The 27933-nt window shown below is 49.8% G+C and overlaps 1 protein-coding gene across 1 annotated transcript in view; it reads right to left on the minus strand.

Annotated features, from left to right (window-relative positions):
• Window positions 1-12385: 12385 nt before the first annotated feature.
• Window positions 12386-27933, minus strand: part of IL13RA2 (interleukin 13 receptor subunit alpha 2) — a 30064-nt gene continuing 14516 nt past the window's right edge. Inside the window, exons 6-10 of the mRNA XM_045030672.1 lie at window positions 26586-26770; window positions 21716-21873; window positions 19798-19942; window positions 17450-17552; window positions 12386-15673 (exon numbers count right to left, since the gene is read on the minus strand). Of these exons, the coding sequence (XP_044886607.1) occupies window positions 15625-15673; window positions 17450-17552; window positions 19798-19942; window positions 21716-21873; window positions 26586-26770 (640 nt within the window). The 3' untranslated portion in view covers window positions 12386-15624. The remainder of the gene's footprint in view (window positions 15674-17449; window positions 17553-19797; window positions 19943-21715; window positions 21874-26585; window positions 26771-27933) is intronic.

Consider the following 27933-nt stretch of genomic DNA (forward strand, 5'->3'; position numbering starts at 1 on the left):
GTCTGGCTGCACCCAGTGTTAGCAACGTGTCACGTTCCTAGTGCAGGCAGCACTTCGCAAGCTCGCCACGGTCACTGGCGTCTTACTGCACTGCTGTAGTGACCAGGCTAGAAATTGTTTTAATTCATTTCCTTACGGCAGTTGAGTCCAGTAATGATTGTACCGTTCTGCCAAACGCTGCTGAGGTGCAGCCTTCTCAAAGAACCAAAATCTTCAACGGTAAAACAGTTACAAACGGCGAGACACCTAGGGCCAGCTTTTCAAAGGAATGTAGGTGCATAAAGAAGCAGACAGGTGCCTAGTGACAGGCTTGCAGAAACTCTAATTGCTCTGGGCTGGTGATGATGGTGAAAAATTACTGTGTGCAATGGAGCAAAGAGAAATTTGGGGGGATTGAAATGAAGAGCAGTAAAGGGGGAGTCATTTCCTCTCCTATGGACGGTGCTTAGCTTCCCTTTCCCAAGTACATACGGCTCTCCTGGTATTTAAATCAAACTTTGTCAGTAAGTTAATGGGACGATGGCTGCTGTTTCACTCCTGCCGGAACATGGGGCCGCTGGCCTACCAACACTTGTTTTCATTAGGGAGCGTGAAGAAGGGAATGCTGTCAAACGGAGCAATCATACAATATCACAGAGGAGTAAATTAAATCTGCTGTTCTGAACCTCCCTCTGTGTCAAATGGTAATTAGGTCACAGCTAAACTGGATTACTATTTGAGTGAATTACAACCTTATTATTCAATTGGCTTTCATAGAACCTCTTTGAGGATAGTTTGAACTATTTCAAATGTTTCTCCGAAGGCAATCTGTCACCTAACTCCCGTTAGAATAATGCCTGGTTTGGATTTGTTTCTTTACTTTATAGAGTATTTTACATTTATGTTCAGAAAATTCTCTACTTAAATATTTAACGCCACTTCTTACTGGAGAATTTAACACCTAGCAAAATTGGAGGGTTGTTAACGATTCCATTCATAGGCAACTAAGATTTTAATCAAAGGCACCAGCTCCAGCTCAGTGACAGAGAGCTCCATTGAAGCATTTTGTTGGGAAGGTGTTGCCATATCTCCAACATGTTTCTCCTGGTTGCAAATTTCGTCACACATCACAGTGTTTCCATGGGAGAAGGGAAGTGTAAATTCAGAGCAGAAAGATCTCTGGCCATCTGTCCTGGGGACGCACATTCTATCCATGAGATCAGTACAATCTGGATGCCATAAAATGGCTTCTGAGAAAACCTGGAACTCAAACACCTGTTTTATGACAAACATTCACCTGCCATGTAATACAGAATCATAGAGCCACAAGGTTAGCAGGGACCACAATGGTCATCTAGTCTGCCAAGATGCAGGATTTGTTATGTCTGAACCATTCAAGACAGGTGGTTATCCAGCATCCTTTTGTAAACCTCCAGTGAAGGAGCTTCCACAACCTCTCGAGGCGTCTGCTCCATTGTCCTGCTGTTCTCACAGCTAGGAAGTTTTTCCTGAGATTTAATCTAAATCTGCTGTGCCAGAGGTGTAATATACACCACCATTTACCTCACTGCTGGATGTGGCCCCTTCTTTCTCCAGTGCATTCTTGAAGATTGAGTTATTAATGGGTGTAACCCCAAAATGAGTATTAGGTGCACTGGACTGTGTTGGTCTACGTCCAGGTAATGATAGCGACCCTGAGTCTTCACTCTGTGATGCTGGTAAGTCTGTCTGTCATTAGCAAAGCCGGTGGATGCATGTGCAGAAAAGCAGCTGAGGACTATGAAAGGACAAACCAGACGTGTGTAAACATGAACTGCCAGAAGGAGACAGTTGGCAGGAGGCTGGTTAAACCACTGGTTTATCCTATTTAATCTCTCTTGGGGCTTCGTGTGGCTCCCATTATCACAGCATCGACGTGCTTGTAATGATAATATAATTACTGAATTCAGGTATGTCCTTTAGCCACTGCAAAGTGCCTAAGGCCCTGGTCAAAAGAATAAAAACAAATGCAATAGAACAAACACATTAAATAGCAACCTTTTAACGGCGTAAATGCGCTTCAAGTGCTGCAGTCAGAGCTCTGTTCGTGGACTTGCATTGATGCTGCAAGGGGCTGCCTGGAGCCAAGGGCAGGACTGATGGACCCTGAAACCTTCTCCTTGTTCATTTACACTGAGCCAACTCCGGAAGAAAACTAAGTGCTTGGCGACTCTTTACTAGGCAGGCTAGGTGTCTTTGTTGTGGCTGACAGTAGCATTCGTGTGTCACAGTCACTCAGCGTGAGATGATTTGGGGGCTGATGCAAGGCCTTAATATTTGCGAAGAAGCAATTTTTGCACGTACCATAGGTAGAGCCCCAGAGAATGCGTCCTTGTAATGCCGGCAGGACTCGCCAGCCAGGCAGATGATGTCAGCTCTTTAGAAGCAGACCGATGCTAGTCAAAGTAGATACATATAGAGAAGACGCTTTTACCCAGGCTTTCAATGTTTTATGTTTATCTGACATATGCTCCATCAGGTTCTTGCTCTCCAGTTCAAGGCAGATAAATTGGTCTTTAATGCTCATAGAGTGACTCTAAGCTATTCATGGAGGTGCTGAAGGATTGGCCTGTTTATAGATTTTAACCTTGAAGCATAAACCTTTCTCTAGGAAACTGTGTTGCTAATTATTATTCTAGTTTGCCCTTTCCTTGTGTGAATTCCAGCGAAGTACATTCTGTTGTGTTAGTTCTTTAAATACGTGTAACTGTGTCTGGGGGAGATGAAATGAAATTATCTCAAGCTGTTTTTATTTTATATTTTTATTTTGCCTTTCAAATGAATCCTTCCAGCCACCTGGCATGGCCCACGCTGGGGTGGGATCTCCAACAGCACCACTGGAGTCATGTGTCATCTCCTATTGAGATGCCTAATTCTCTTAGGCACTTCTGAAAATCTCATCCGATGAGCGATCCTGGAAACTGAAGTACACAGTATATAAGAATATAAAAAACACTGCCCTGAAACGCGCCCCAGAATCCCTCAGCACTCCCCAGAACCCGGGGAACGCAGCATTCCTGGAGGATGACAAATCCAGGCTGTGGTGGCACAAGGCAGGGTCCCTCCCAACAAATGCCTGCCCAGCAACCTTGTCCTGTTTATACTGAGAGATCTCCAGCTCACGCACTCATCTCATCTCAGTGGTGACATTGTGGCATCCAGGTGAGAGGTGGCCCCTCGGGGGCTGCTGTTCCACCCAGGCCTGCAAAGCTACTGGGTCTAGCTTCTTTCACAGAAAATGCATCTGCCAGTGCTTCACCGGATTAAATCCCAGAGTGACACTGCAACAAATGACAGGAAACAGCGATGTCTAAACTGTGTCTGATGCACACATGGAAAGTGTTCCACTGCAAAGAGAGGCGATAAGCGGCATGGACAAGAGCGAAAGGGAATGTTATAAAAAAGAGATGGTCGTGTTGCAGAGAGAGCCAGGAAAGTTCACGGAGGTGGCCAGAGATGGTACTCAGCCCAGCACTGGCACAGTTGTGGGGAGGAACAGAAAGGAGACAGATGCAGCTGAGTGGGAGGGGTGATTGGAGAGGGCAGTAAAGAGAGAGACAATCAATAGATGGAGAAAATCTAAAACCATTTTGAACCATCTCCTGCAACGAATGGGGCTCCAGTAGGGATGTCTGACAATGGAGTTGATTGTGGTTGTTACATGAGAGCAGAGGAGAAACATCTTTTTGCATATATCATGGAAAGGACAACGATGGGAAAGGAGTAAAGGTGACAGAAGATAAAAGCACAATTGGGGATTTCAACAGATGTGGTGTCATCAGAAAGCTGTACAGGGGCAATGCTAGTGAATGATGGACCTTTACGGATGCGGAAATTAGTATTGTGATATTAGGTTGATGGGCACTTTGGAAAACTTAAAATAGCATTATGGCAAGTGTCACCAGGTGGCACTGTTACACATAGTCATCCACTTAGCAGGTAAGCAAGTTGTTAGTCGTTGAAGAAATGCTTGTGTTGTTGGAGGTTTGATTGCAAGATTTGCTGTAGTCGAAGCAACTGAAAGCAGCAAGAAGGTTTGCTCTGTGCTAGAATCACTACTTGGTGCAGAGTTGCTGGCCATCAGATCATTAGTGTTGGGCTGAGATTTCTGGAAGTAGGGATTGCCTGCATGCTATTTGATCATCTCATTTCAGGGCTGGTGACATGGGCAAATAAAGCAAATTACACTTAGAATATACACAGCTCACTGATTTCTTCTCCACTGAAAGCTGGCCTGCAAGGCCCTGGGATTCTGCCACTGCTCAGCAGGTGAGCTAGAGCAGGACACCAGTGTCGGAAAAAGTGGCCACAATAAATTAGCTTAGTGAGGACAAGTAGGATGTCCAGCTGCAGACAGTGAGCACGCAGGAGACCTTGGTGGAGGGGGAATGGAGAAGGCTGGATGCTTGTTTCTTTTGGAGTCACTTCCTTCTCTGACGCATGGCGCTGACAGTCACACGGGGGTTGGTCAAGACGGAGAATGGAAGAGCTGTTAAAGGTGTTGTACAAGTGAGGTTCAGCAGCCCACGCTAGCGGGGGGATCACGTTGCAGAGGTGAAGCCACCACCACAGGGGCAGAGTGACTTGACAGGCAAGTGAAGAGCAATGGCAGAAGGAAGCAAGACACCTTTTCATTCAATGCTTCCCAATGTAAGTTACAACGAGGCAGTTTTGCTTGTTAACGCTCAGGGCCCATATCTGATACCACTTACATTGGTGCAAACGCCAGTCTAAACAGCTTTGTCCAGCTGAATGGAGCTGACAGAAGGAGAAATGTCTGTGCCACTGCCTCTGCCTAGGATTTATTAATTGCTTTACCTTTTGAAATGTCTCTGGGATAATAGCTGTTAAAGTAGCGGTTTATTGGTTGGATCCCTTGAGCAATAATTCTACGTCATGCCTGAACGACATTAGCCCCAACAGGAGACCAGCACCTGGAAAGGCAAGAAAATTAATATTGATTTTGGTATAAAGCTTCGGGTGGTCGTTGTTCCACACCCGGTGGTTTTATTTCTCTGCATGTTCATAGGGTGAGTTTGACACACGCCGTTTGCAGAGCTATTGCCACCATTCAAACTGCTCATTTGCAAACTGTTGCCTGGCGCTGTATTTGTTAGGGGCGGGAATCCCATGTGTCTGTTTGCCTCTAAGCCAGGGGTCTCAAACTCAATTTACTTTAGGGCCAGTCCTCAAATCCCACCAGCGGGCCAATAATGTCACTCATGCCGCCCAAACTCCGCCCCCGCCCCCACCTGCCTAAGGCTCGGGGCGGGAGTTTGGGTGGGGGGAGGAGGTCTGGGGTAGAGGGATCTAGCCAGGAGAGAGAGCAACAGCAGGACTAAAGAGAGCTAGACCTGAGTCAGTGACATCAGTGTGACTCCTTCGTTTGGGACGGAAGCGCCTAAAGCTGATTGAGCGCAGGTCGGTAGCACAGAGACCCACGCAGAAATGACTGCACTGGTTTTGGTTCACACCGTTTGTTATTTCAGTGTGTAAATCACCTCTGTGACAGCTGCTGAAATAACTGTATATTTCATCCTCTGAAGCCGCCACAGGAGGTTATCCTAGCGGCAGCAGCAGCAGCTACCCTGGCCATTATTATGGATATTATCATAGCCCCAGGGGCCTATTACGCTAGGTGCTGTACAAACACCAAACAGAGAGCCCTCTGCCCCAGAGAGTTTACAATCTGAGCATAAGCCAAGAGACAACAGATGGGTACAGGCGAACGGGAGGTGTGGGAGGGCACAAGCAACCAATGAAACAACACTGAGCAGCAGCACACAGTGGGCTCAGCATCCCAGCACCCTACAGCATCACTGCAAAGGAGAGCCTTGAGGCGGGATTTGAAGGAGGCTGATGAGTCCGTTTATGGGGTGCTGCCTGGGCCAAAGCACAGAGGTGCTTGTTTGACAATGGCCCAAGTCGGTGCTGAAGGCTGGCATGATGTCACATGTGCTTTTAGGAGGCCTTCAGCATTATCACCACTTGCTGGTCAGTCAGCGGTACTCAGCCTGGCGCCAGGAGAACATACACGGCCCATTCTCTGGGGCCTTGTGTGCCTGGAGCAGAAGCTGAGAGTCGGATATGAACACAACTGTTCCATCGGTGAGAGTTTTCCCCCAGGGGTGAGGTTGGCCCTCGGGCCCGTTGGGGCTGGTGCAGGCATCACCTGCGTGGGGGGGAGTGTGTGTGTGTGTTGGGGGGAGCTGCTTTCTCTTACTGCTTCCTTAGTTGTATTTCCTTACACTCCCCCTGCAGCTGCCCCAGCGTGTGCCCCACACGCACTTTGCACACGCTGGATGCCAGAGGGGTGCAAGGTACGCGCTGCCACTTACAGGCTCACCTAAACCAGTGTGTAACTGTAGCCCTGGTGTGGCTCCATTGACTGTAATGGAGTTACTCCAGATTTACACCAGCCTGAGCCGAGGCTTTCCCTGGGTGTCACTTACACCACTGGTCCGCTCCCCTTGCCGCGAGCATAGAGGCTTCCGTGGGAGATGCTCCCCACCACCCCCGCTTGCTCGAAGCTGCCTTTGTTTATATTTGCCCACAAACTAGAAATTGGTCACATTCCTCCCCAGAAGCCATTGCTAAATAACAATCCTTTATCCATCACCCGCAAGTCGGGTCCGCTCAGCACTGCAAAGCGCGGAGATACCATCTGGCCCTCTCTCCCGCAGGTGTACAGCTGATGCAGTGGACACCCCTACACCCACCCCTGCAGCCGCCGCATCCCAAGGGACTTAGCAGCTCTAGTCCATGCCTGGAGCAGGTTTGGGGCAGAGAATCAAGGAGCTGGGGAGCCCTTACTGAGCAGACCTCAGCTACAGCGGAAAATTTGCCCCCATTTAACTTTAGTGAACTAAATACCAAATTCTGGCCTTGTAGCATGACTGCAGCTCTGCTTTGTTCTCATCATTTGGATTCAAGTACAAATGCTGACACCCAGTGGTCATGCCCGTTTCGCTCCTACAAGAGCTCCCTTTTACCCAGCCCACAGCTCCAGAGGCGTCTGCAATAGAGCGTCTGTCTGCCGCCTTCATTCCCTCACGCACCACCGGCCTGAAAAGCCTCTTGCTCACCGGAGCTGACTTGTTTCAATGGCATTTTTCTCATGGCTCAGGCTCCACAACTCAACCCACTGTAGAGTGGTTCCCTGGGGGCCCAGGGTGACTCAGCCAGGAAAAAGAGGGTCACCGAGGGCTGCCCAGGGTCCAGTGAAAGGTCTGGGCTCTTCTAGCAGCTGCTGTTGCTGTGGTGAGAAACCAGGGCTTGGCCACGGGGTTCTACGCAGGGAAGGCTGTTCAGGTGCTTTTCAGCCCTGCTGTCAGGTGCTGTTAGTATAACGACATTTGCCCCTTCTGCTTTGTTACTTACCAAATGAAGAGCCGTGAGGCAGTGACAGATACCCTGATTTGTTTGTCATTCCCCTGCAGCAAGTGCAGCCTCTTGTTTTCAAGGATTCGACAAGGATTGATGCTCTCCAGGGACAGACCCTTAGGAACAATCATTTCGTGTGGGTTGTGTTTTAATGGTGTCAAGACTTTATCGATCCAAGTAAGAAAAAAGCCATAACCACCGTGGGAGGTTCAGCCGGGGGGATGTCAACACGCCCAGCAGACATGGGGTGATGAAAGACAGAGCCCCTGCCCCCCCATGCCGCACCACCCCAGCCTGTGCTTTGCCAAGTGTTACTGCAGTGGAGACGGCTCTTCGTGGAGTTTGCGCCATGCTGAGGGCATTGTCGCTGAGCTCAGACGAGGGTGACCAGATTTTATAGGGACAGTCCCTATATTTGGGGCTTTCTTTTATATAGGTGCCTCTTACCCCCCCACCTCCTGTCCGATTTGTCTCACTTGCTGTCTGGTCACCCGAGCTCAGACTGACTGAAAGAGCAGCCGCCTGGGGTTACATTCATGGCTAAGGTTGGGGGAGCGGGGAGGTATTTGGCTGGCATGGGTTTTGATCAGGGCTGGCTCCAGGCACCAGCCGACCAAGCAGGTGCTTGGGGCGGCACCTTGGGGCGGGGCGGCGTGCAGGTTTTTTTTGGTTTGGCAGGGTGGCGCTGGACGGTTTTGTTTGTTTTTGTTTCAGCTGGGCGGCGCTCGGAGGGGGGGTGTTTCGGCCATGCTCGGGGGGGCGGGGGGTTTCGGCGGCATGGCGCTCGGGGGTGTTGGCAGCGCGGCGGTAAGGGGGGACAGGGGTTTCCGCAGCACGGTGCTGGGCGGGTTCAGCGGTGCTCAGGGGTTTTGGCGGCACGGCACTGGGGGTGGCAGGGGACTTGGCGGCACAGTGCTGGGGGGGTTGGCGGAACAGCACGGCACTCACGGGGGGGCGTTACGGCGGGGCGGTGCTCACGGGGGGGGGGGTGTTACGACGGGGCGGCACTCTTTTTTTTTTTTTTGCTTGGGGGTGGCAAAAAAGTTAGAGCCGGCTCTGGTTTTGCTTGCCTGCCACGGGGCACAATAATTTTGCTGACTTTATTCTGTTTGGTAAACTGAGCCTACGTGCCATCCTAGGAGGTTCGAGGAAAATGTCGTTCTCAAAAAGTCTGGAAAGTTCCATGAGATTCTACAAAGGTCCAGAACATTCTAGGAGGTTAATGAAAAATGAATCCACATAGGGAATACCTGAACCATGTTACTTCAAACATTCCATTTTCCCTTTCACTAACAACAAAAGCAGCGCCCCCAGCGCGGTGACCCCCAAGCCTGGCACCCCAGGCGGTTGCCTGACCCTAAATCCAGTCCTGCTGCAGCTCTGGGGACGCCATTGGCCAGCCACCGCGTGTGTGAGCCCCCCTCCTTTTCCTGCCCTAGAGACACTGCCCCCTGAGCCCAAGCCCCGAGCCCAGGCCACATTGTCCAATGCCTTTCGTTACAGGGCCTGGGGCTGATATTTCGCTTTGGGCTCTGACTGTTTTGTTTCCCAGTCGGCCTGCCCGGCCAGCGTGGAGAATAGCTCCCTTCTTTGGCAGTTAGACCCCGCGGGCTGAATGGCTGGCGGTCACTGGCCGGGTGTCTGTGGTGGGGGGCGCGTGCGGGAACTGTTGGCCCCTTCAGGGTGGCCAGGTGCCTGGTTTTCGACCGGAAAGTCCAGTCGAAAGGGGGACCTGACAGTGTCTGGTGAGATCTATTGCCCTGACACCCACAGGCCAGTTACTGCAGGCAGGGGAGGGGGCTGGGTCATCACCGGCACCAGCCCCTCCTCAGCCGGGGCTGCCTCCTCCCCGCGTGGTAGACAGACTCCGCAGGAGAGTCCCGCCCGCGCCAGGCAGCGGGGCGGGGAGTGGAGAGGGGAGAAGAGGAACCGATGGGGGCAAGGTAGGTGCTGGAGAGGGGAGAGGCGGAGCCTTGGGGGGAAGATGTGGGGCAGGGGAGGTTCCATTACTGAGGCCCCGACATGCAGCACACAATTATTTCCCTTTCACTGAAAACACGTGTGTCACAGGGCCCTGCGAGTCAGGGCTACCAGCTCTGCCCCGCTCTTGTGCTGTGACTCAGCCCGCACCTCCCTGTGACTCTGTTTCCCTACATGAAAACTGGGCCAGGTAACACCGTATTTACCGACTACCCACAGGCCTTGGGCAGTTTACTAGCTCACAATTATTTCACTGCTGATCGGTTTGACTATCACCGGGGTCCTTCGGTGCAAACGTGCCAAGTATAAATATCAACACTTTCCAAATGGGTCAGGGTAGTGGCCATGCCAGTTCCAGAATCACTGTGCCACCCAGGCACTAGGCGACCCTCCCGTCGGCCCCCCCCTCCCCTGAGCCATAGGGTAGAGGAATGGCTCTTTCAGACGAGGTTAACTCGGTTTTTGGACGCCCATAGGAAGGTGGCTGTCCCGGCTTCCCACCGTTTCCTGGGAAAAGCACCCAGGCAGCAGAGCCATTGATGGCCAAGCACAGAGCGCCGTGCGGCTCTGGGGGTCCTGCTTGCAGGGGGCCATGCTCGTCATACTGGCAGCCCAGGGAGGGGTGCGTGCGCCCGCAGCAGCTGGCTTTGCCCGCAGCGTGTCTGCCCAGGGAATCCAGCTGGGGGGACCAGGCGGACGCTGAAGGAGCCTGGCTGGGAGCAGGTTGATGGAAGATGAGGCCAAACCGCTGTCCGGCTGGAGAGTGGAAGCGCATGGGAGACTGGGGCCAGCGAGAACACACTCAGGAAGCCTGCCCCCTGCCCCGCCTCTTTCGCCAAGGCCCCGCCCCCTGCCCCGCCTCTTTTGCCAAGGCCCCGCCCCCTGCCCCACCTGTCCCCATTTCCCACGCCGCCCCGGCCCTGGCGCTCGCTCCCTCATCCCCCAGGTATCACCGCCGCCTGCAGAGCCGGCAGGGAGGCGCTGATGTGGTGCCTGCCTGGTGGCCCAATTGGGGCACAGCTGGGGGGTGGGGGGGGCTCAGACCCCCCAGAGCAAGGGACTAGGGTGGGGAAATCGGGGCACAGCAGGGAAGATGTGGGGCCCTGGCACAAAGGGCCAGGTGGGGAAACCGAGGTACAGGGGGGTCAGACAGGTCCCCCCCCCATGGCACTGGTTTTGTCTTTGCAGCTCGGTCCCCGGCAGGCTGGGGGCAGGGGGACCTGCTCCCCCAGGCTCCAGCAGCAGCTGCATCTCCCCACCCCACCCCGTGGCAGAGGTAACACCACCAGGTTCTCTTTCCAATCAGACGTTCCGGTCAAACACCTGGCCAGCCTAGTTCGTGCGCATGTGTGTGTGTGTGTGTGTGTGTCTGTCTGTCTGTCTGTCTGTCTGTCCCCTGCCCATCACTGATCAGTAACTCGGCCTGCCAGGTACTACTGGCGCAGTGCACTTGTTTGGGGTGTTACTCAAAGGGCTGAATGGCATCAGCAACCCAGGTTCTGAGCCTGTTCTTTGTACCAGCAGCCATGAGCCTTTTAGCCAAAGGGGACAGAGTGTAACCTTCATCCTGTACTGCAATGCACACAGTGTGTTTGCACACACGCTGGGTGCAAACACACAACGCCTGGTTAATGACAGCCCCACACTGGCCTCTCGCAACCACACTCAACCCCCACCCTGGCCTGCTGGGAGCCCAGAGCTAACCTGCCTGGCTCACGCGGGCCAAACCCGTTCTGTACCATGGCTCCCTGAGGCATCCAGCACAGCTACCCCTGCGTTCTCAGCCGGGGGCACCTGGGCTGCGAGTAATGTGTCTGGGGCCACACTGGTGTAGCCAGGGAAAGGCAGCTCTGCCGGCTGCCACTGAGCGCCGGCTTCCTGCCATCACAGGCAAACAGGGTCTAAGACTCTGAAAACTGGCAGTTTGTGCCTGCTGCCATGTTTGTGCATCAGGATTATACCTGCAGCCTGACTGATGCTGCGTTTTAAGGCACTGGCTGGCTGGCTGGTGTAACCCAGAGGGAAATGGCTGACTGGGTTTGGCAGAGTTGCTGTTATAAAGACAAGTAAAGCCCAGACTGAATTCAAGGCCAGTTTATTAAAAAAAAAAAAAAGGTCATGGACATTACAGCCAAACGTTTCAAACGTGGCTGTCTGTTCCCGGGAGCCTGTAGCCATTTCTGGTGACTGATTGTTAGCCCTTTGGGAAGCCTTGGATTTTGGAGGCGGCCTGATGAGAGCTGCTCCCTGCCCTGTCGCTGGCAAAAAATGATCAGGCCCCGGGGTCATAGTGAGAGAGTGCAGGATAAAAGCAAAATACGTTTATAGCTTTTGGTCCCCGTCATGCAGCAGGAACGATGTGTCACACCAAGCCAGCTGGCTGGCGGGCCTGCCCTGAACCGGCAGCATTTTTCTAGCATAGCATCACTGAAAAGGAACAAGCCCTTCTGGAGTGCCTTGGGCAGGCCCCTTGCAAGGCAGGAGTGAGCACTACCCGCTATGCCTCAGCGCTTCCTCCATTCCCAGCAGTGGGGCTTTCAATTGGTCCCAGCTGCACCTGGGGGTGAGGTTCTCGCTCTCTCTCAGAAGACTTTGCCTATGCTCAGTTTTTCTCCCTGTACTCCACTGGCTAAGACCTCCCTGGCTGGGGACTTTACCCCCTCCAAATGCTAGGGCTGGCCCAGCTCCTCCCCTGCTGCAGCTCCAATCAGCGCCAATGGCACGATGCAGCTTTACACCAGCAGAGACGCTCTTAGTTCTTTGGAGTTTTTCTTTTCACTCAGGCCTTTCAATTCTTCAGTAATGGTTGGTGCATGTCTCTGAATTTGGACACTGCAGAACTACACCAGAGCAGGACACCGCCCCCCCCCCCTTGGGTTTGTTCTAGGTTGTGAGGTACTGCGGGTCGAAGTGCACATCTGAAAATAATACCTTTTAATCACCAGGGTAAAGAGACAACTTGTGCATTTGGAATAAATTCTTATTTTGATTCTGGTCTTTTTTCCCCCCTACTGGAATAACAATAAAGTTTGGAGGTGTTTGGCCACTGATTTTTGTGGCAAGGAAGTTTATTAATTTAGGAAATAAGCCGGCACAGGAGTAAGAAAGCACTAATACAAATATCAAAAATAAATATGGTCCAAGGTAAATGAACAGACCCTGGTAGAACATTGCCATTAAGCAACCTGACAGATGCAGTGGACCTGAAATGAGCCTCAAAGTCCTGTTATGTTTCTTGAACCACTGGGCCAAGCAGCCAACACACCTCACCCCTGTCCCCCAGGTACATAGTTTCTTAGCCTGTTTTATAAGCATTTTTTAAAAAATAAACTTTGCAGTAACACTTGCCTGAGTGAGGTGGCAGCAACATTTAATTAGTGTCATTTCTGTGGTGACTGTCCCAGCAGTCAAGCTGTGCTTTCGGTTAAGTTCGTCTGCCCGCTCCAACCTTCTACAGGTGTTGGGACGTCACCTCAACGTTCGTGTGACAAGGGTAGTTCCCAGCCTTTTTTTCCTGCCATTATAAACATTACCCAATGCTTTGAACACATTCTTCCTCCTCAAGACTTAAACAATCCCATGCGTGTCTTACTCACTAAGGCTCGGCAGAATCTGCATGTCCTGGGGCTGAGTCAGTGTGACTATGTTTATTACTAGCCAAAACGTGCAGGCCAATCATTGAAGAGGCTGGGTGACTATGGGAGAATATGTTGCCACACACAAGTACCACAGCTGTGTGGCCTTGGCCCCTAGCTTAGTGTGCAGGATTACTCACTAGCTGGAGCACTAAGATAATAGCGGCCGGGAGGGCTATTTTGGGTTAACCAAACCAGCCACTATAGCGGCTCGTAATGGCTTGTTGCCAGCTGAAATGACAGTATGTGGGGGAGTGATGGGGGGCTCACACGCACACACCACACCTGCCCCAAAGCCCAGGCAGGTAATCTGATACCAGTCACTTATCCTGGGTCGCTAAAAGAAATTGGCCCCTGCATCTCCCCAGCCCACATAGCATGTCAGGTGCTGCTGTGACACCGCAAACCACAATAATCTGTCCCCAACACACCACTGGTCAGCAGCCCACCAGGCAGCTTGCCAACAGCCTCTCGCTGGCGTGAGCCATTTTTCTTAGTGCAATACCTGTTAATTTGGGCAGTCCCTGGCCAGGATGCCCTGCTTCTCAGAGAGCAGCAACTGCGCACATCTGCAGCAGGCAGGCGCTCTACTGCAGCTATTTTATTTACAGAGCTCGCCACTTACGGGAGGCTTTCAACTTTCCTAATTGTGACCACTAACGAGGCACTGAGTCCTGGGGGGGGGAGGGGGCTGCATCTACCTTAGAGGAGGCGCTACATCAGTTAATTGCTGCATCATCTGGGGTAAGATGCTTCAGGATGCTCCTGAAACAAGAGTGAGGAAGTGGGCCTGGCTCAATGATTGTTTGTTGTGTCAGTTGGGCATTTGTCTCAAAATGTCTTATTGAAAATTAAACATTTCCCATTTGCACATGCAATCTTGCACCTAATTTACATTTTTTTTGCATTTACATTTAATTGCATTGCATGTGCAAGTCATTGGTTATGCACCCAGCAGGCCCTTTGCTTGCACACACACCTGACTGACATGCAGTAACTGTGCACGGATGCACACATCCATCAGGCAGTTTGACACACATTTTTAGTGTGCATGTGTGCTGTCTGAAAATCAGAGTAAAGAATGAGCCAGTGTGCTTTTAAACAAACATTCCCGACAGCATTCACGTGTACTACTCCCTCTGCCAGTGTATTTTAGAAACATCCATGAGCCAAACACTTCTGCATGAGGGGACATGGTGGATTGATACTGAGTGTCTCAGCTCAGGGCTAGCATTTAGTTATTTCTGATTCCATCCCGTGCCCATGTTCACTTTTTCTGTGCTATAGTGTCAAGTCCAGGACTGCTCCCTTCTCTGTTACAAAGGCCCAATCATGGAGTTACAAAGCAAGCATGCACCATACTCAAACCATCGTTTGTCCCCCAGCTGCACTTCCGTCTCCAAGCCCCACCCGCACACAGTTCCCATGGCATGGGGGAGGATGCAAGTTCAGCCCTTTGCCCATAGGACGTTACCATTTTCTGATCGGATGAAGGCAGATGTTGGACTCAGGTTTGTGGTGATTTGAAATTCAACTTTCCAAGCATCAGCTAGTCACTGAGAGGTCCCTCCTTCTTCTGAGCCCTCCTCCCAGGAAACATGTTCACTGAGAGAGTTGTGGAAAGTGAGACCACTCCCACAGCAAGCTCCAGGAGCATCAGTGTAATGTCACTTGTCCATGATCAGCACTGGGCTGTTTTTACTCCACAGGCTTCGTTTAAAGCTGGTCAGACATTTCATCTGCTGGGCAGTCCTTTGCATAAGGCTCTTTCCGATCTAGGAGCCTCTGGGTGCTTTGTAAAGCTGTTTTCCATGTCCAAGTCCTGCAGGACATCCCCTTCCAGCACTTGACAGTGGAGCCTTAGGATTTGTTCCTCCCATGAGCCATCTGCCATGCACTGTATTTGTAAGTACAGCCATTCCCGGCAAAAAAAACTGTTTCAAGGTCTCCTCTTTCACAAATAACTGTGGCATGGTAGATGACATGATTAAATAAATGCAGTTAAATAATGTTCATTGTTTAAAAACGAACAGTGGACTCAAAGAAGGTAGAGAGGGAGCCAGCAGGGAAATATACCGTATGGTGCTCAGCTCACTATGGACGATAGCATCTAGCAACCTTTCCTAGGCTGGTGAGTGTAATCTTGATCTTCCACTGAGTTTCCATCATGTTAACTGTGTTTCCACTCATTCTTATAAACACACACAGCAGCCCTGTCGATATTATTCATCATTGTCTCCACTGCCTCCTTTTTTGCCCTGTTATTTTATCATAAAAAATTATTCTAGCATCAGTCAAAAAACTTCTCTGACCGTTGTGTTGTTGGACTATAGAAGCATACTAAATAGGAGTGGGGAAGTAGAAAAGACTCGTAAGAAGTTCAGGTTTCATGTCTGTTCTTGGGATGACATGCTAAGGGCAATCCATTGGACACAAGCTGCACAACAAGCCCATTTGCAGCGTTAGCATCCCACTGGAGCGTGAAATTTGCCAAGAACCAGAAGTTGGCATGGGTCTTTATTATGGACATCAATAACATGTGCATAATGCAGCAGTAAGTTCCGCTGACAGCTCAGAGGGCATCTCTGGAAATCATTTTGTTCAGGAATTATTCCAAATATAGAGATGTAGGTGATATATTTTTCTCTCCATTTGTTCTTAAAAATATAAAAGGCAAATTAAAAAACAGAAAGATCAACATGTAGGTATGTATAAAAGCCGGGACATCCAAATAATTGCTCTATTTAATAGGCTTCAATTCATCTATTATTAGAGTGACAATATTTCTATAGCTAACTCTTCCTCTGTATTGACACCTGCATGAGTAAAAACAACAGACTATCCATGTGCTTTGAGATTATGTGGTCATAGAGAAAGAGTGATTCTAACCATAGGTTTCATGGGTAATTTGTTTGATACAGATCCTAAGGGATACTTCTGACCCAAAGAACATTTAATTAACTAGGTTGTGGGTAATTAATTTACCAGACCTGCTTCCCTCTGTGCAATCATTAATATGGGAAAATGTCTACCCAACAATGCATGTTAAGAGCTATTGGCATCAAAAGAGTGGAGCAGCACCGCCGCGTGAACTGACATAGTTCCAGTACAGCTCAGACAAATTTACCCTGGGGTTGAAGATCTGGCCCCATGGCTTTGGGCACAGATGCTGGCATTAGTTCCACTGGTGTAAGCTGGGAGTAACTCCATTGGAACAAATGGAAACAGTTGAGAATTCCACTGGGGTAACAGGTAAATGTACTGCACATTGGAAAAAATAACCCCAACTATACATACAATATGATGGGGGCTAATTTAGCTACAACGAGTCAGGAACAAGATCTTGGAGTCATCGTGGATAGTTCTCTGAAGATGTCCATGCAGTGTGCAGAGGCGGTCAAAAAAGCAAACAGGATGCTAGGAGTCATTAAAAAGGGGATAGAGAATAAGACTGAGAATATATTATTGCCCTTATATAAATCCATGGTACGCCCACATCTCGAATACTGTGTACAGATGTGGTGTCCTCACCTCAAAAAAGATATTCTAGCACTAGAAAAGGGCAACTAAAATGATTAGGGGTTTGGAGAGGGTCCCATACGAGAAAAGATTAAAGAGGCTAGGACTCTTCAGCTTGGAAAAGAGAAGACTAAGGGGGGATATGATAGAGGTATATAAAATCATGAGTGATGTTGAGAAAGTGGATAAGGAAAAGTTATTTACTTATTCCCATAATACAAGAATTAGGGGTCACCAAATGAAATTAATAGGCAGCAGGTTTAAAACAAATAAAAGGAAGTTCTTCTTCATGCAGCGCACAGTCAACTTGTGGAACTCCTTACCTCAGGATGTTGTGAAGGCTAGGACTATAACAATGTTTAAAAGGGAACTGGATAAATTCATGGTGGCTAAGTCCATAAATGGCTATTAGCCAGGATGGGTAAGAATGGTGTCCCTAGCCTCTGTTCGTCAGAGGGTGGAGATGGATGGCAGGAGAGAGATCAGGAGAGAGATCACTAGGAAAATCTGATCAGAAGTGTAACTTACATCACTTGAATTTGACCTAGACAGTTAGGAAGAAGATATACCCGCTCACTCCCTGGGCCTTTCTAATTCGTTTTATATCATGAAACCGACACAAAAACTGTCACTCTTATTTCGCCATTTGTGTGCTAAGGAGAGCTATACGTTTATGCACAATAGCGGTGTTGGTTAACAGTAACTGTTACTATTGTATTAAACTTAATAGTCATTGCTAGAGTGTGAAACAAATACTGCATAATGCCAGTCTAAGGCGCAAATTCTGCTCTTAGGTCACTGTCAATGGCGATAGAATTTGACATTATAGCAGTTGTACTTCATTTCATTTCTAACTGTACAAGCTGAAAAAGCTAGACAGACGTATGTAGCCTACAAGTTGCCTTAGCATTTACCTTTTCTTGCGCTGTGCAGCTAATAGAAATATTATGATGACAGTCAGAAAACTTAAGACTACTGCAATGAGGATGAACAGCTGCTTTTCATCTTTTCTGGACACTGCGAAGACAAACCACAAAGCATTAAAGGAATTTCTCCATTCGGCAGTAATTACATTACACTGCAACAAGACTGGAGCCAAGTACAAAATCCCATTTTCTCAGCATATGGGCTAGTGTATTATTAGATTTAACATGCTGCACACGTCCATTAATCCTTGCAAATATTTTAGGTTTAGACACATTATGCCCAGCTATATCCACCAGTGCTGCTCTTTGCTGCACTGAGATTTTATCACCCACTCGCTTCAGGAGGGACCCATCTTTCACAAACCTTGAGGCAGCCAGCCCAGTTCTGATCTCACGCATGCTGGAGAGAGTCTGGGGTGCTACTTTAGATTTGCAGCAGTGTGGTGGAATTGAGGTGATAATGTGTGTTTAGGAAGGGAATTAACGTTTTCACAATTCTTGTTTTAGCTTTTCCAATTGCCAAGGAAAGGAAGCGCCTCCCGCAAAACATTTCCAATCTGAGTAGCCCTGGCAGACAGAGGGGAGATAGAAATGACTGGCATCCCCATGTCACAGATGAGGACGTGAGGCCTAGAGGGGTTACGTGACCTGCCCAAGAATACACAGGAAGCCTGAGGCACAACCAAGGCCTGATTCCGGGGCCCTCGCCAATCATGTGCTGTACAGGGCACTGCTAAGCAGCTTTTTAGAATCAGGACTCAAAACAACTAACCTAATGAAACTGATTTTGAATTCAGTCCAGAAAGTCCCACTGTAACCATGTCGCTCATGTAGCCAGATCACAGAAACAATACGCTTGGTCACCTGCATCCAATGATAACCCAGTGCGGCTTGAAAGTATTAATGTGTAACCCCCTCACCTCCCCAAAAAGCCATCATGCCTCCCTCCTCATCTCACAATCCTTCGTGGTTGCAAAGGCAGCTGGGATTTAGTTCATGGGAAGACCCAATGGGGGTGGTTTGGGTGAGGGATGCTGGTCTCCTTCTCCCCCTCCCAGCGGCTATGAGGTCTCTAGCAGCTCAGCTCTCTCAGCCCCCAGAGCTGAGGCTGGTTCTGAGGCAGGAAGTGAGGAGGCAGCAGCAGAAGGCAGGAGAGGTTCCTAGCAACAATAAGATTTTGCTGACTTCTTCCCCTCTCCCCGTGGACGCAACGCGGGGTGGTCCCCGTTACCACCTCCGCCCCCGAGGGTCACAGCACATGGGCTGGGAAAACAGCAGCCTATTGAGTTCTCACCGCAGCCTGCTAGCAGCCAGTGTGCAGACGGAGGCAGTCTGAGTTCGTGGGCTGAGACACACATTCCAGGGAATGGGGGTGTGATCCTGAGCCCCCCGCAACATGAGCTTAGAGCCAGCTATTCCCCGCAGCCAAGTCTGACCAAAGCCCCACCAGCCTGCTGTCCTGGCTGTTGGAGCGTTCCACTATCCCTGCGGTCATTCAGACCGCGGCTGTCACCGCTAATTAAACCAAGCCCCCCCCCCCCACGTGCTGCTTCCCAGAAGTGGTGTGTCACCACATTTATAAGTGGGTTTACTCGCTAATCTCATGACTGGTGCTGTCCTGGGGTGACCACATGCAGAAATGCCATGGCTGTGGCCCAGCCTGGGAAGTGATTTGCTATGCACGCCTGCTTCATAGCAAGGGGGGGTGCTGTATCCACGTGCTGCCCCTTTGCTTCTCAGAGAAGGACTCATCCTCCTAGAGCCCTCTCCTCCCCAAATCCCCAGCCCCATTTCAGCAACCAGCAATCCCCTCTGTCAGCTAAACCCTTGCCTTCCACACCAAGGTCACGACGCTGGGCACTGCAGATGGTCTCCCTGCTGAGCCGGGAAGGAAACCGGCCCCCAGGATGTGGTTCTCCACAGTCTACTGCTTCCTGAGGCTGCATGGTCCTGTACTCAGAACAAACAATGGCCAATGGACCCATGGACAGCACAGCACCGCCTCTGGCCCTAGTCCCCAAATCCTGCCCCACAGAGACTTGGAAAGCGTTCTCATGGAACTGGGGCATACTCCCTATAGTCAGATCTGCAGAATTAGCCCCTGTCCAGCAAAACTGTTTCAGTTCTGCGGCCAGCAGAGCACTGCGTGGCCACCAAGAGGCATTTCCTGCCTGTAAAATGGGGGTGGGGGGGTGTTTGGTGAAGGTTAAATAGCCCATGTTTGCAATGTGCTTTGAAGATGCAAAACCATCTCTGGGCCAGATCCCCAGCTCTCAGCCCCAAGACAGACCGATAAAGGGGGCCCAACCGCACTAGTTTCTTTTACTGTCTCCTACCGTAGAAACACTCCCGCGTCCATTCACTCCAGAAGCCCTTGTCGGCGCAGAACATGTTTGTTTTCCCTCGTACACGGACGCATGAGACGCGGCTGCGATTGGACTGGGAGAAGGTAAAGGCGGTTTCCACTTGGGTTGAGACAGCCTGAGAAAGAGGTGAACATGCAGAATAAAGAAGGTTGATTGATTATGTGCTACAGGAGTTAGACCAGGTCTCTACACTAGAAACTGACATCAGTATATCTGTGTCGCTCCACACCCCTGAGCTACTCAGTTACACGGGCTAGACAGTGCAAGGGGAGAGCGTCTTCTGTCAATATAGCGACTGCTCCTGCGGACGCTGGTTAACCCCCCCAGGAGGCTGGCTTTGTTTCTTTGAAATGCATTTAGTGATGGCTTTCTACAGACCTAGCATGAGTAAAATGAACAAACTAATCAACCCTCTAAGCCAATTGTACTGGCATGTGAGCCACGGCCACAGTTTATTCTTGCTAATTTGTGGAGCCCTTCGTAAAGTTACCTAACTGGTGGATTATAATTTGCCAGTAAACACAGCCTTACAGGGATTCATTCCAGCAACTCTGGAGCCCATATTGTAACTAACAGGCACGAGGAAAGGGGCTGCACATCAGCGTTAGCGTGTGTTCGTCACCACGTCTTTGAAGAAATTAAAATTATACTTGCCTTGGGCCAAATCCTAAATCCTTGCTCAGGCGAAACGCCCGTGGATTCCACGCAGAGCTTTGCCGGGCGCAGGCTGCAGGCCTGACACCATTCATATTTTGGATGCTTGAATTGGAAAGTTATCCAAGTATCTCCTGGGGCCTCCGGAGAAGCCAGGGCCCCTTTTTGCCCGGGGCAGTGCACAGCACCGTGCCCTGAAGAGACTCCAGTCTATACAGACTGGCCAGAGGAGCTGGGAGGAAGGAAGGACTGTTATCCCCATTTTACGAATGGAAAACTGAGCCCCGGAGAGATGAAGCGACTTGCTTGCGGTAACACGTGGAGTCTGGGTAAACACTCGATTCGAACCCAGATCTCCTAAATCCTGATTAGGGCCACAGCTATAAAACCAGGCCTCACCCAGAAAGAAATGAACATCTGACGGTACAGTCGCCCCTAGAAGTGAGTATATGCTCCTCCTCCCCCAAACAGACGTCTGGTCCCTTTTTAAAGCCTTCGTTCTCGTCTCTCCACGAGCTGGCAATAAGTAGGGTCTGGCATAACAAGCTCTGCCCTCAGGCACCACACAGGGAGGTCGCGTACAAGAGCATCCCTGCCACCCAGTCAAGCACTGAGAAGAGCGTGGTGCAGGCAGCTCTTCACCCGTGGAAGCCGGGGGAGCCGGGCACGCCAGCCTGCTGCCCCTGCCTCCCATCCATTCGAGTCCTGTGCCGGGGCTATTGGCCGAGGTGAAGCTATGGAACAGCCAGAGTCCTGGGGCAGTGAGCTCAGCTGGGGGGAGGAATGACAGGCTTTTACATTCATGCGCAGGCACGATGGAGAACCTGCCAGCCACGTCTCTCTGCCCCTCGCAGATCTTACAATCCAATCCAGAAGGCACAAGATTGGATCTTTTTATATGTCACCTTATATTCCAGCTGTAGAGGTCAGATCCTGCCCTCTGTTACACCACCATACGTCTGGAGCAGGCTCGAGCAAGGTCTCTCTCTGCAGCTGGTCAAACTTTGCCCCAATGCACCTCACTCCTCACCGGCTTTTACAAACTGGTGGCAGCTAATGAGCCTTCCCACCATTCAGTTCAGGGCTGTTCCTTGCCTGCTTCAGCTTCCGGCCCTCCCATCCCATCCTGACAGCAAGGGGATGGAACAGGCTTCACGATGAGCAACCTTCTCACTCATCTTAAACTAAAGCCTGTGTAAGAAAGTTGGTTATCAACCGTGTGTGTGTCGCATACCGTCCAGGGAGCATCAGCATCACCATCATGCTCTGTCAGCTGCACCTCGTAGTCCAGGCAGCGCGGGGGGGTACCCCCAGCAGGAGGGCGCCACTCCACATGAACTTCCTCATAGGGAGAAATGGAAACCGACAGCTTCTCAGGCGGAGACGGTTTGACTGATAAGGAGAGAGACATGATCAGACCTTCCACTGGGGAATCATTGCCGCTTTCAGTCCTGGTTGAACTTCAGCGGCTTCTCCTGAGACGGTACCCAGTGCCCTCTGGCATCCTGACCAGGGCTGGCTCTGGCTTCTTTGCTGCCCCAAGCAAAAAAAACCAAAAAACCTGCGGGGTGGCTGGAGCGGCGAAGCAAATAAACAAATAAACAAACCTGCGGGGCGGCCGGAGCCGGGGTGCAAACTTTCGGCTAGCAGGACTCCCTGCGCTGCAGACGTGCCCCGGGCAGTGATGTGCACACCCCGGCTAGCAGGGGGGAGGGGAGGGAGCAGGGGGGGGAGAGAGAGAAGGGGGGGCGGCCAGGGCTTCCTTCAGCCGGGGCGCTCACCACTCGGCCCCTCTCGCCGCGCCGCTCCGGTCGGCGGGGAGGGAAGGACGCGGGCTGCCAGGCTTGCTGCAGTCCTGGCACTGGCTGGGGCAGACGGAGCGCGCAGCCGGCTCCCAGCAGGGTGCTCCCCTCCTCCGCACTGCCGCCCCCTACAGGGCGGCCGGAGCGGCAAACAAAACAAAAACAAAAACAAAAAAACGGCCGTGCTGCCCTAGGATTGGGCGGAAGCCGCCCCTTAGAATCTGCCGCCCCAAGCACCAGCTTGCTCGACTGGTGCCTGGAGCCGGCCCTGGCCCTGACAACCAGCTGCATGGATGTGGGCTGCCTTGAAGACAGATGTGGGCCATTACATTTAATTCCTAATTGAGAATTAGATTCTGCCTCTGAAACATGGGGTTTGGTACTTAAAAGCTCCTTAATGCATGGCAAGTATTTTGAGATGTTATTGTAGGTGAAATGGCATTGGTCAGCATCACAGTTCAGGGCAACTGGACCTGTATTTCCCTCCAGCCAGGGCACCCGTATTTAGGCTTCTGGCTCTCCAGCCGACACCTCTCTTGGGTGGAGACGTGCGTCTCTCTCCCTCCTGACCAGGGTATTTTCAGGATGCCAAGTTCCTTGCCTACACTGTGAATTCCCCAGCAACATCAGGACTGCTTTAATTTCCTCCTCAGAGACAAGAAAGTGGAGCTGCCATGGTTAAATTACCACGCGGCTCTTTCTCAGCTCATATTCCGAAGGTAAAAGCATTACAGAAAACACAATCAAAGAACTATGGGCATGAGAATGAGCTTACCAGACAACACCTCAGTGCCGACAAGGGCGCTAAGCAGCCCCAGGAGGTTTTCCTGCAGTTACCAGGTCATAACCCCTTTGGCTCAGAACAAGAACAGACGGGAACGAGTCATTCCAACTCTTCCCAGCAAAGACTGGACCCTGTCCATTTGCTGGATCAGAACGAAGAGCCAGAGTCAGGTTATTTAACCTAAGTCCTTTCTCTGTCCGTTGGTCACTGGAGAATCCAGTCTGAACCAGTCCATGGGAGCGTCTCGCCAGGTGGTGGTACCGCTTGGACAATATTGCAACCCAAGTGAATTTGCCTAACCACCCTCCACTGTTCTTAATCTCTGGCAGGGTGTGATCCCCTCCCCACGGAATTCTGCACAATGCTTGGCCCACAATGATACATTCATTTAATTCAGTAAGGTTTGTCCAGGATATTGCTGCCATCAGCACATCATCTGTCACTGTGCAAAAGCTTGTAGCAAATCTCCATCTTGCCACTAACTGCACCCGGGTTTGCGTTAGCTTGCTGTTGTGAACCTGGGTGCAGAGATGTCCACACACCAAGGGAACATCCACCCTCTGCCAGAGGCGTTGCCTTCTCTTGTGTACATTTGGGGTCTGAGCGTGATGAGTCATGGCATTTCCTGCCTCCTGGGGGGAAGCGACAGCGTGAGTTCTTCTACTATAGGAATTGCTAATGATTGCTCCCTTCTTAAGTGAGGGTCTATCATGTGCCAGAGAGACTTTTAAGCAGAATTTCACATTAAAATCAATGGCAGTGCATTTGTGAGAGTATCCGCCTTAAAAACCTATGGCATAATACAGTCCATAATACTTAGAGCTTTGGCTTCAGTGGTAAATGTTCCAGGATTTAAGATTATCCTTTGGTCAAACCAGCTTTGTCTCATGAAGTTACATGTTGCAGAACAGCAGCAAGCTTATCTGTGCTCTCTAAAAATAAAGCAATTTCTTGCAATCGCAGAAATTAGAGGTGGAAGAGAACCCTGGTAAGTATGGAAAAGTTGGATAGAAAGAAATAGCTTTCACCAGTAATTTGATATTTTAAAAAGGCTGTTTTTCATCAGAAACAGACTTTCAAATGAAAAACGTTGGCCAGCCTCACTCTGGAGTCATTACGATTGTTCCCAAGCCCAGCAGCATATCAATCAGAAGTGTTGTTAATACCGAAGCGATAAATCAATCCCAGTCACATGCAAACTCCTAGGTAGAAACATTCTAAATTGCCTTCAAATATAATGCTGGCTAAAAGGAGCTAAATTCATAGGTGATGTGTAAAATGGTAAACAAAACCCATTACAGCTCCCTACTCTATTACACAACCTATATCCTGAGGCGTCTCCCCCACCACTCAAATCCTGACTTATCTCACACGCTTTAATGACTTCATCCTCGTGACACTCCGCAGAGGGAGAGAGAGCTCATTGTCCCCATATTACGGACGGGCAAACAGGGCTACAGAGCTACTGAGTAGAGCGCAGAGAGAGGAACTGATTTTTCAGTTTCGCCGTCTGTTAAATAAACCAAATTCAGGTCAACTTGAAACAAATATTTTCAGCAAACCAAAGAGTAAAATTTGTTTTGGGTCAAAATGTTTCTTTTCATTCTCAAGCCTTTTTAAACATTTTTAATTTTTTAAGAAATGTAAGAAATTTTCAGAACAAAAAGTCATTTCAAATTGAAAAATCATAGAATCATAGAATCATAGACTATCAGGGTTGGAAAGTGTTGGGAAAAAAAGGTTTAGGTTTTTTCAGATTGTTTTCAGACTTTTTCCACTCCCCCCAAATAAAAGTAATTTGGCAAATTCAGCACAAATTTGCAAAATGTTTCTGTCAACCTGAATCTGCATTTTTTGGCACAAAATGTTTCGGGCAAAAACTTCTGCCTAGTTCTAATATTATGTGACTTGCCTAAAGTCATACAGGAAGCATCCTCCCTTGGACCAACACATTTGTGTGAGCGTAAGGGAACTTAGCCCGGTGCAATTTCCATGCGACGAGGCCCTACCAAGGGGCAGGCGAGCACATTTGTACTCTCTTCTATTAGCTGTCCAAGCCACACTCCTGTTTTCGGTCCCCCGGGCTGCAGCTCCCTCTAAACTCACTTATGGTTTTAGCCAAAAAGTCTGACAGTAACCGTCATACTGCATCCAGTTGTGTATCTCTTGGTTTTAATAAAAAGCTGAAAGGTCCCTGCACTTTTCTGAATTATCACAAGTTCTATTAAGACACAGAGAAGCTGTTTCTGTTCCAATGGCAATTCTTATTAAATCACCCACAGCCAGTAATATGCCGCATCAGGTATTATCTGCAGAATACCGAATGGAGTCTTTGCTCCCACCAGTATGGACTTCCATCAGGGCTGCCCCATCGTTCTCAGAGTGACGATCATCTGAAGGGCCAGCCAGTAACACAGTCGCTAGGTGAAAGAGGGGGAAACACCTGTCCTGTGAGCAGGAACCCACCTCCCCACTTTCTCCCAGCATCTGCAACAGTCTGTTTCTTTTCACGGTTATTTACAAAAGTCTCCCTTAATATGGCCATTAGGATGGCACTAGGAAACACCTTTGTAGACCAGTTATCACATTTAGGGCCAAATCCAGAGGTCTTGGGGAGAGGATAAGTTCAGGTGACTTACACCTACTTCCAGCATCCTCAATGCGACTGTTAAACCAGTTTAGACAGCCTCAATTGCCACTGTTTACTGAGACATTGAATTTGGCCCTTAGACTGGACTAGAACCAACTGGCTTCTTGTAAGTGAACCTGTAGCTGATTTTTTTAAAATGTGCCCAGCACTTTCCCCATGCTGTCAGCGTCTTTAACGCACACAATAGTTACTGCAAAGTTTGAAGACTTCAGTTCAACACCTAAATTACCCAGTTATTAAGGCTGCCGAGCCAAGACCGTAAAACTACCCCACCAACCCATAAGGGCGAGATCCTCAGCTGGTGCAGAGAAGCGAAGCTTCTTTGCTTTCAGTTCATAGATGTGAAAGTTTTCTAGGGTTGCCAACTTTCTGACCGAACAAAACCAAACACCCTTGCCCCGCCCTGTCCCCGAGGTCTCACCCACTCCATCTCCCCTCCTCCCTCTGCCGCTCTCTCTCACCCACCCACCCTCACTCACTTGCTCATTTTCACGGGGCTGGGGCGGGTCCCTTTTCAACTGGGTGTTCGGTTGAAAACTGGTCATCTGGCAACCCTCTGGCGTCCTGTAAAGCCCAGGGTAGGGAACCCTCCCCCAGTAAATCCTGCAACTACCACAATAATTTGAGGTCGAACTGGAGAAGATCTTGTACCAAGACAGCCAGGCTTGATTTAAAGATGGCCAGTGATGGAGAGTGTACCACATCCTTTGGTAAGCAGTTCCGACAGTTAATTACCATCGTACTTACAAACCACTGAAACCTGGTCCCAAGAAAGCTACTGACTCATCCCAGGAGCTACTAGACCATGTAAGAACCCACCTCTTTCCCCCCGCAAGCCTGCAAAAATAGATGGGTCCGTCGTCATTACCTAGGTTCTGAAGATGGAATGTGAAGTAGGAGGGTCTCAGCTGTGTGGACTCTGAAGAACCATTAACACAGACGTTGAAATCAATATATTCTGCCTGCCTCAGGTTTTGCAAATTGCATCCAGTATTTCTTCCATGAGTCTGAATATAGTCGCTGCATTGCACTGCGTGATCCAGCCCTTCGTACCTATGCATAAGGTAAGAAAATTCTGTTACATGCCATATTTAAAATCAGGGATTTTTAAACTATTTGCACTGTGTTTTATTCTTCAGAAAGGTCTGACAGGTCCTTGACTAAAATAGTATTCATGATCCAATGATTCAGTGAAATAAATATGCGAGATCAATCAAGATCTACACCAGAATGGCCTTTTAAATCATGAGTCACTATTTTATGATCATATAAAATCACCCATAGTATTAAACATGAATCCTTTTTGTTCCCGGGCTGGCTATGGTGAAAAAGCATTTGGAACTGAAAAAGAAGTTGTGTTTCATTTCCTGTTCTACAAGATTGAGGGTTAAAAAATATGGCAACTAATTAATGAGTGAGGCAAGAAGGCAGAAGAAAAGTCTTGTATTTTGATCTGCTCATCTCCAAAGTTTCAGGCTAAACCAAATTAAAAATCTGTTTACAAAGAAGGCCATGACTCAGCCAAAGTCTGGTGAGTAGCACTGCAGCATTCTTGGAAAGGGGCACACCCAGGTTATCGGGTAAGCCATCAAGGAGTCACTCGTGAGGACTGATGAGGTGCCATATGACTGAGTGTTAGAACGTGGAGACTGCAGCTTTTACCATGTGGAGCCGAACATACAGAATGTTCCCTTTTGCAATGAGGTCACACAATGCAGGAAGCTTGCAAAGTAACATGTCCCCTGACACAAGGCAGCGAAGTGCGTCAGTGTGCTGGAAATCCTGGAAGGTCTGGTCACTAAATGGACTCTAAGCCGAAGAGGCACGCGCCCTTTCTTTCCAGCTACTGCACCCTGGGGAGATACTAGTGTAACAACTGCTACCATGGGTCACCGGCAGGGATTCATCCCAGGGTTACGAATCCCAGCCTCTACCAGCACAGCTAGTGGAGGAGCTCCCCCTCAGCCCCTGCGACCAGCTCCTCCAGAGGAAGCATGGCACGTACTGAACCCTGGTGTCCACAACACCGGAGCCAGCAGCTCTGGGGGAGGAAGTGGTGCCTAAACCTGGCAGCTGGGGGTACCTCGTTCTCTGTCACAGTAAGTTCCTGCATGGTTACATTTCCCAAGGAAATCACAGCCTAGTGCAGCATCGGGAATCCCTCCCCTCATCTGTGCCGGGACCATTCCTCCAGCCAGGGCCAAAGCAGGCCTGCA

Source organism: Mauremys mutica, chromosome 9, assembly GCF_020497125.1.
Source record: "Mauremys mutica isolate MM-2020 ecotype Southern chromosome 9, ASM2049712v1, whole genome shotgun sequence".
Taxonomy (NCBI): Eukaryota; Metazoa; Chordata; order Testudines; family Geoemydidae; genus Mauremys; species Mauremys mutica.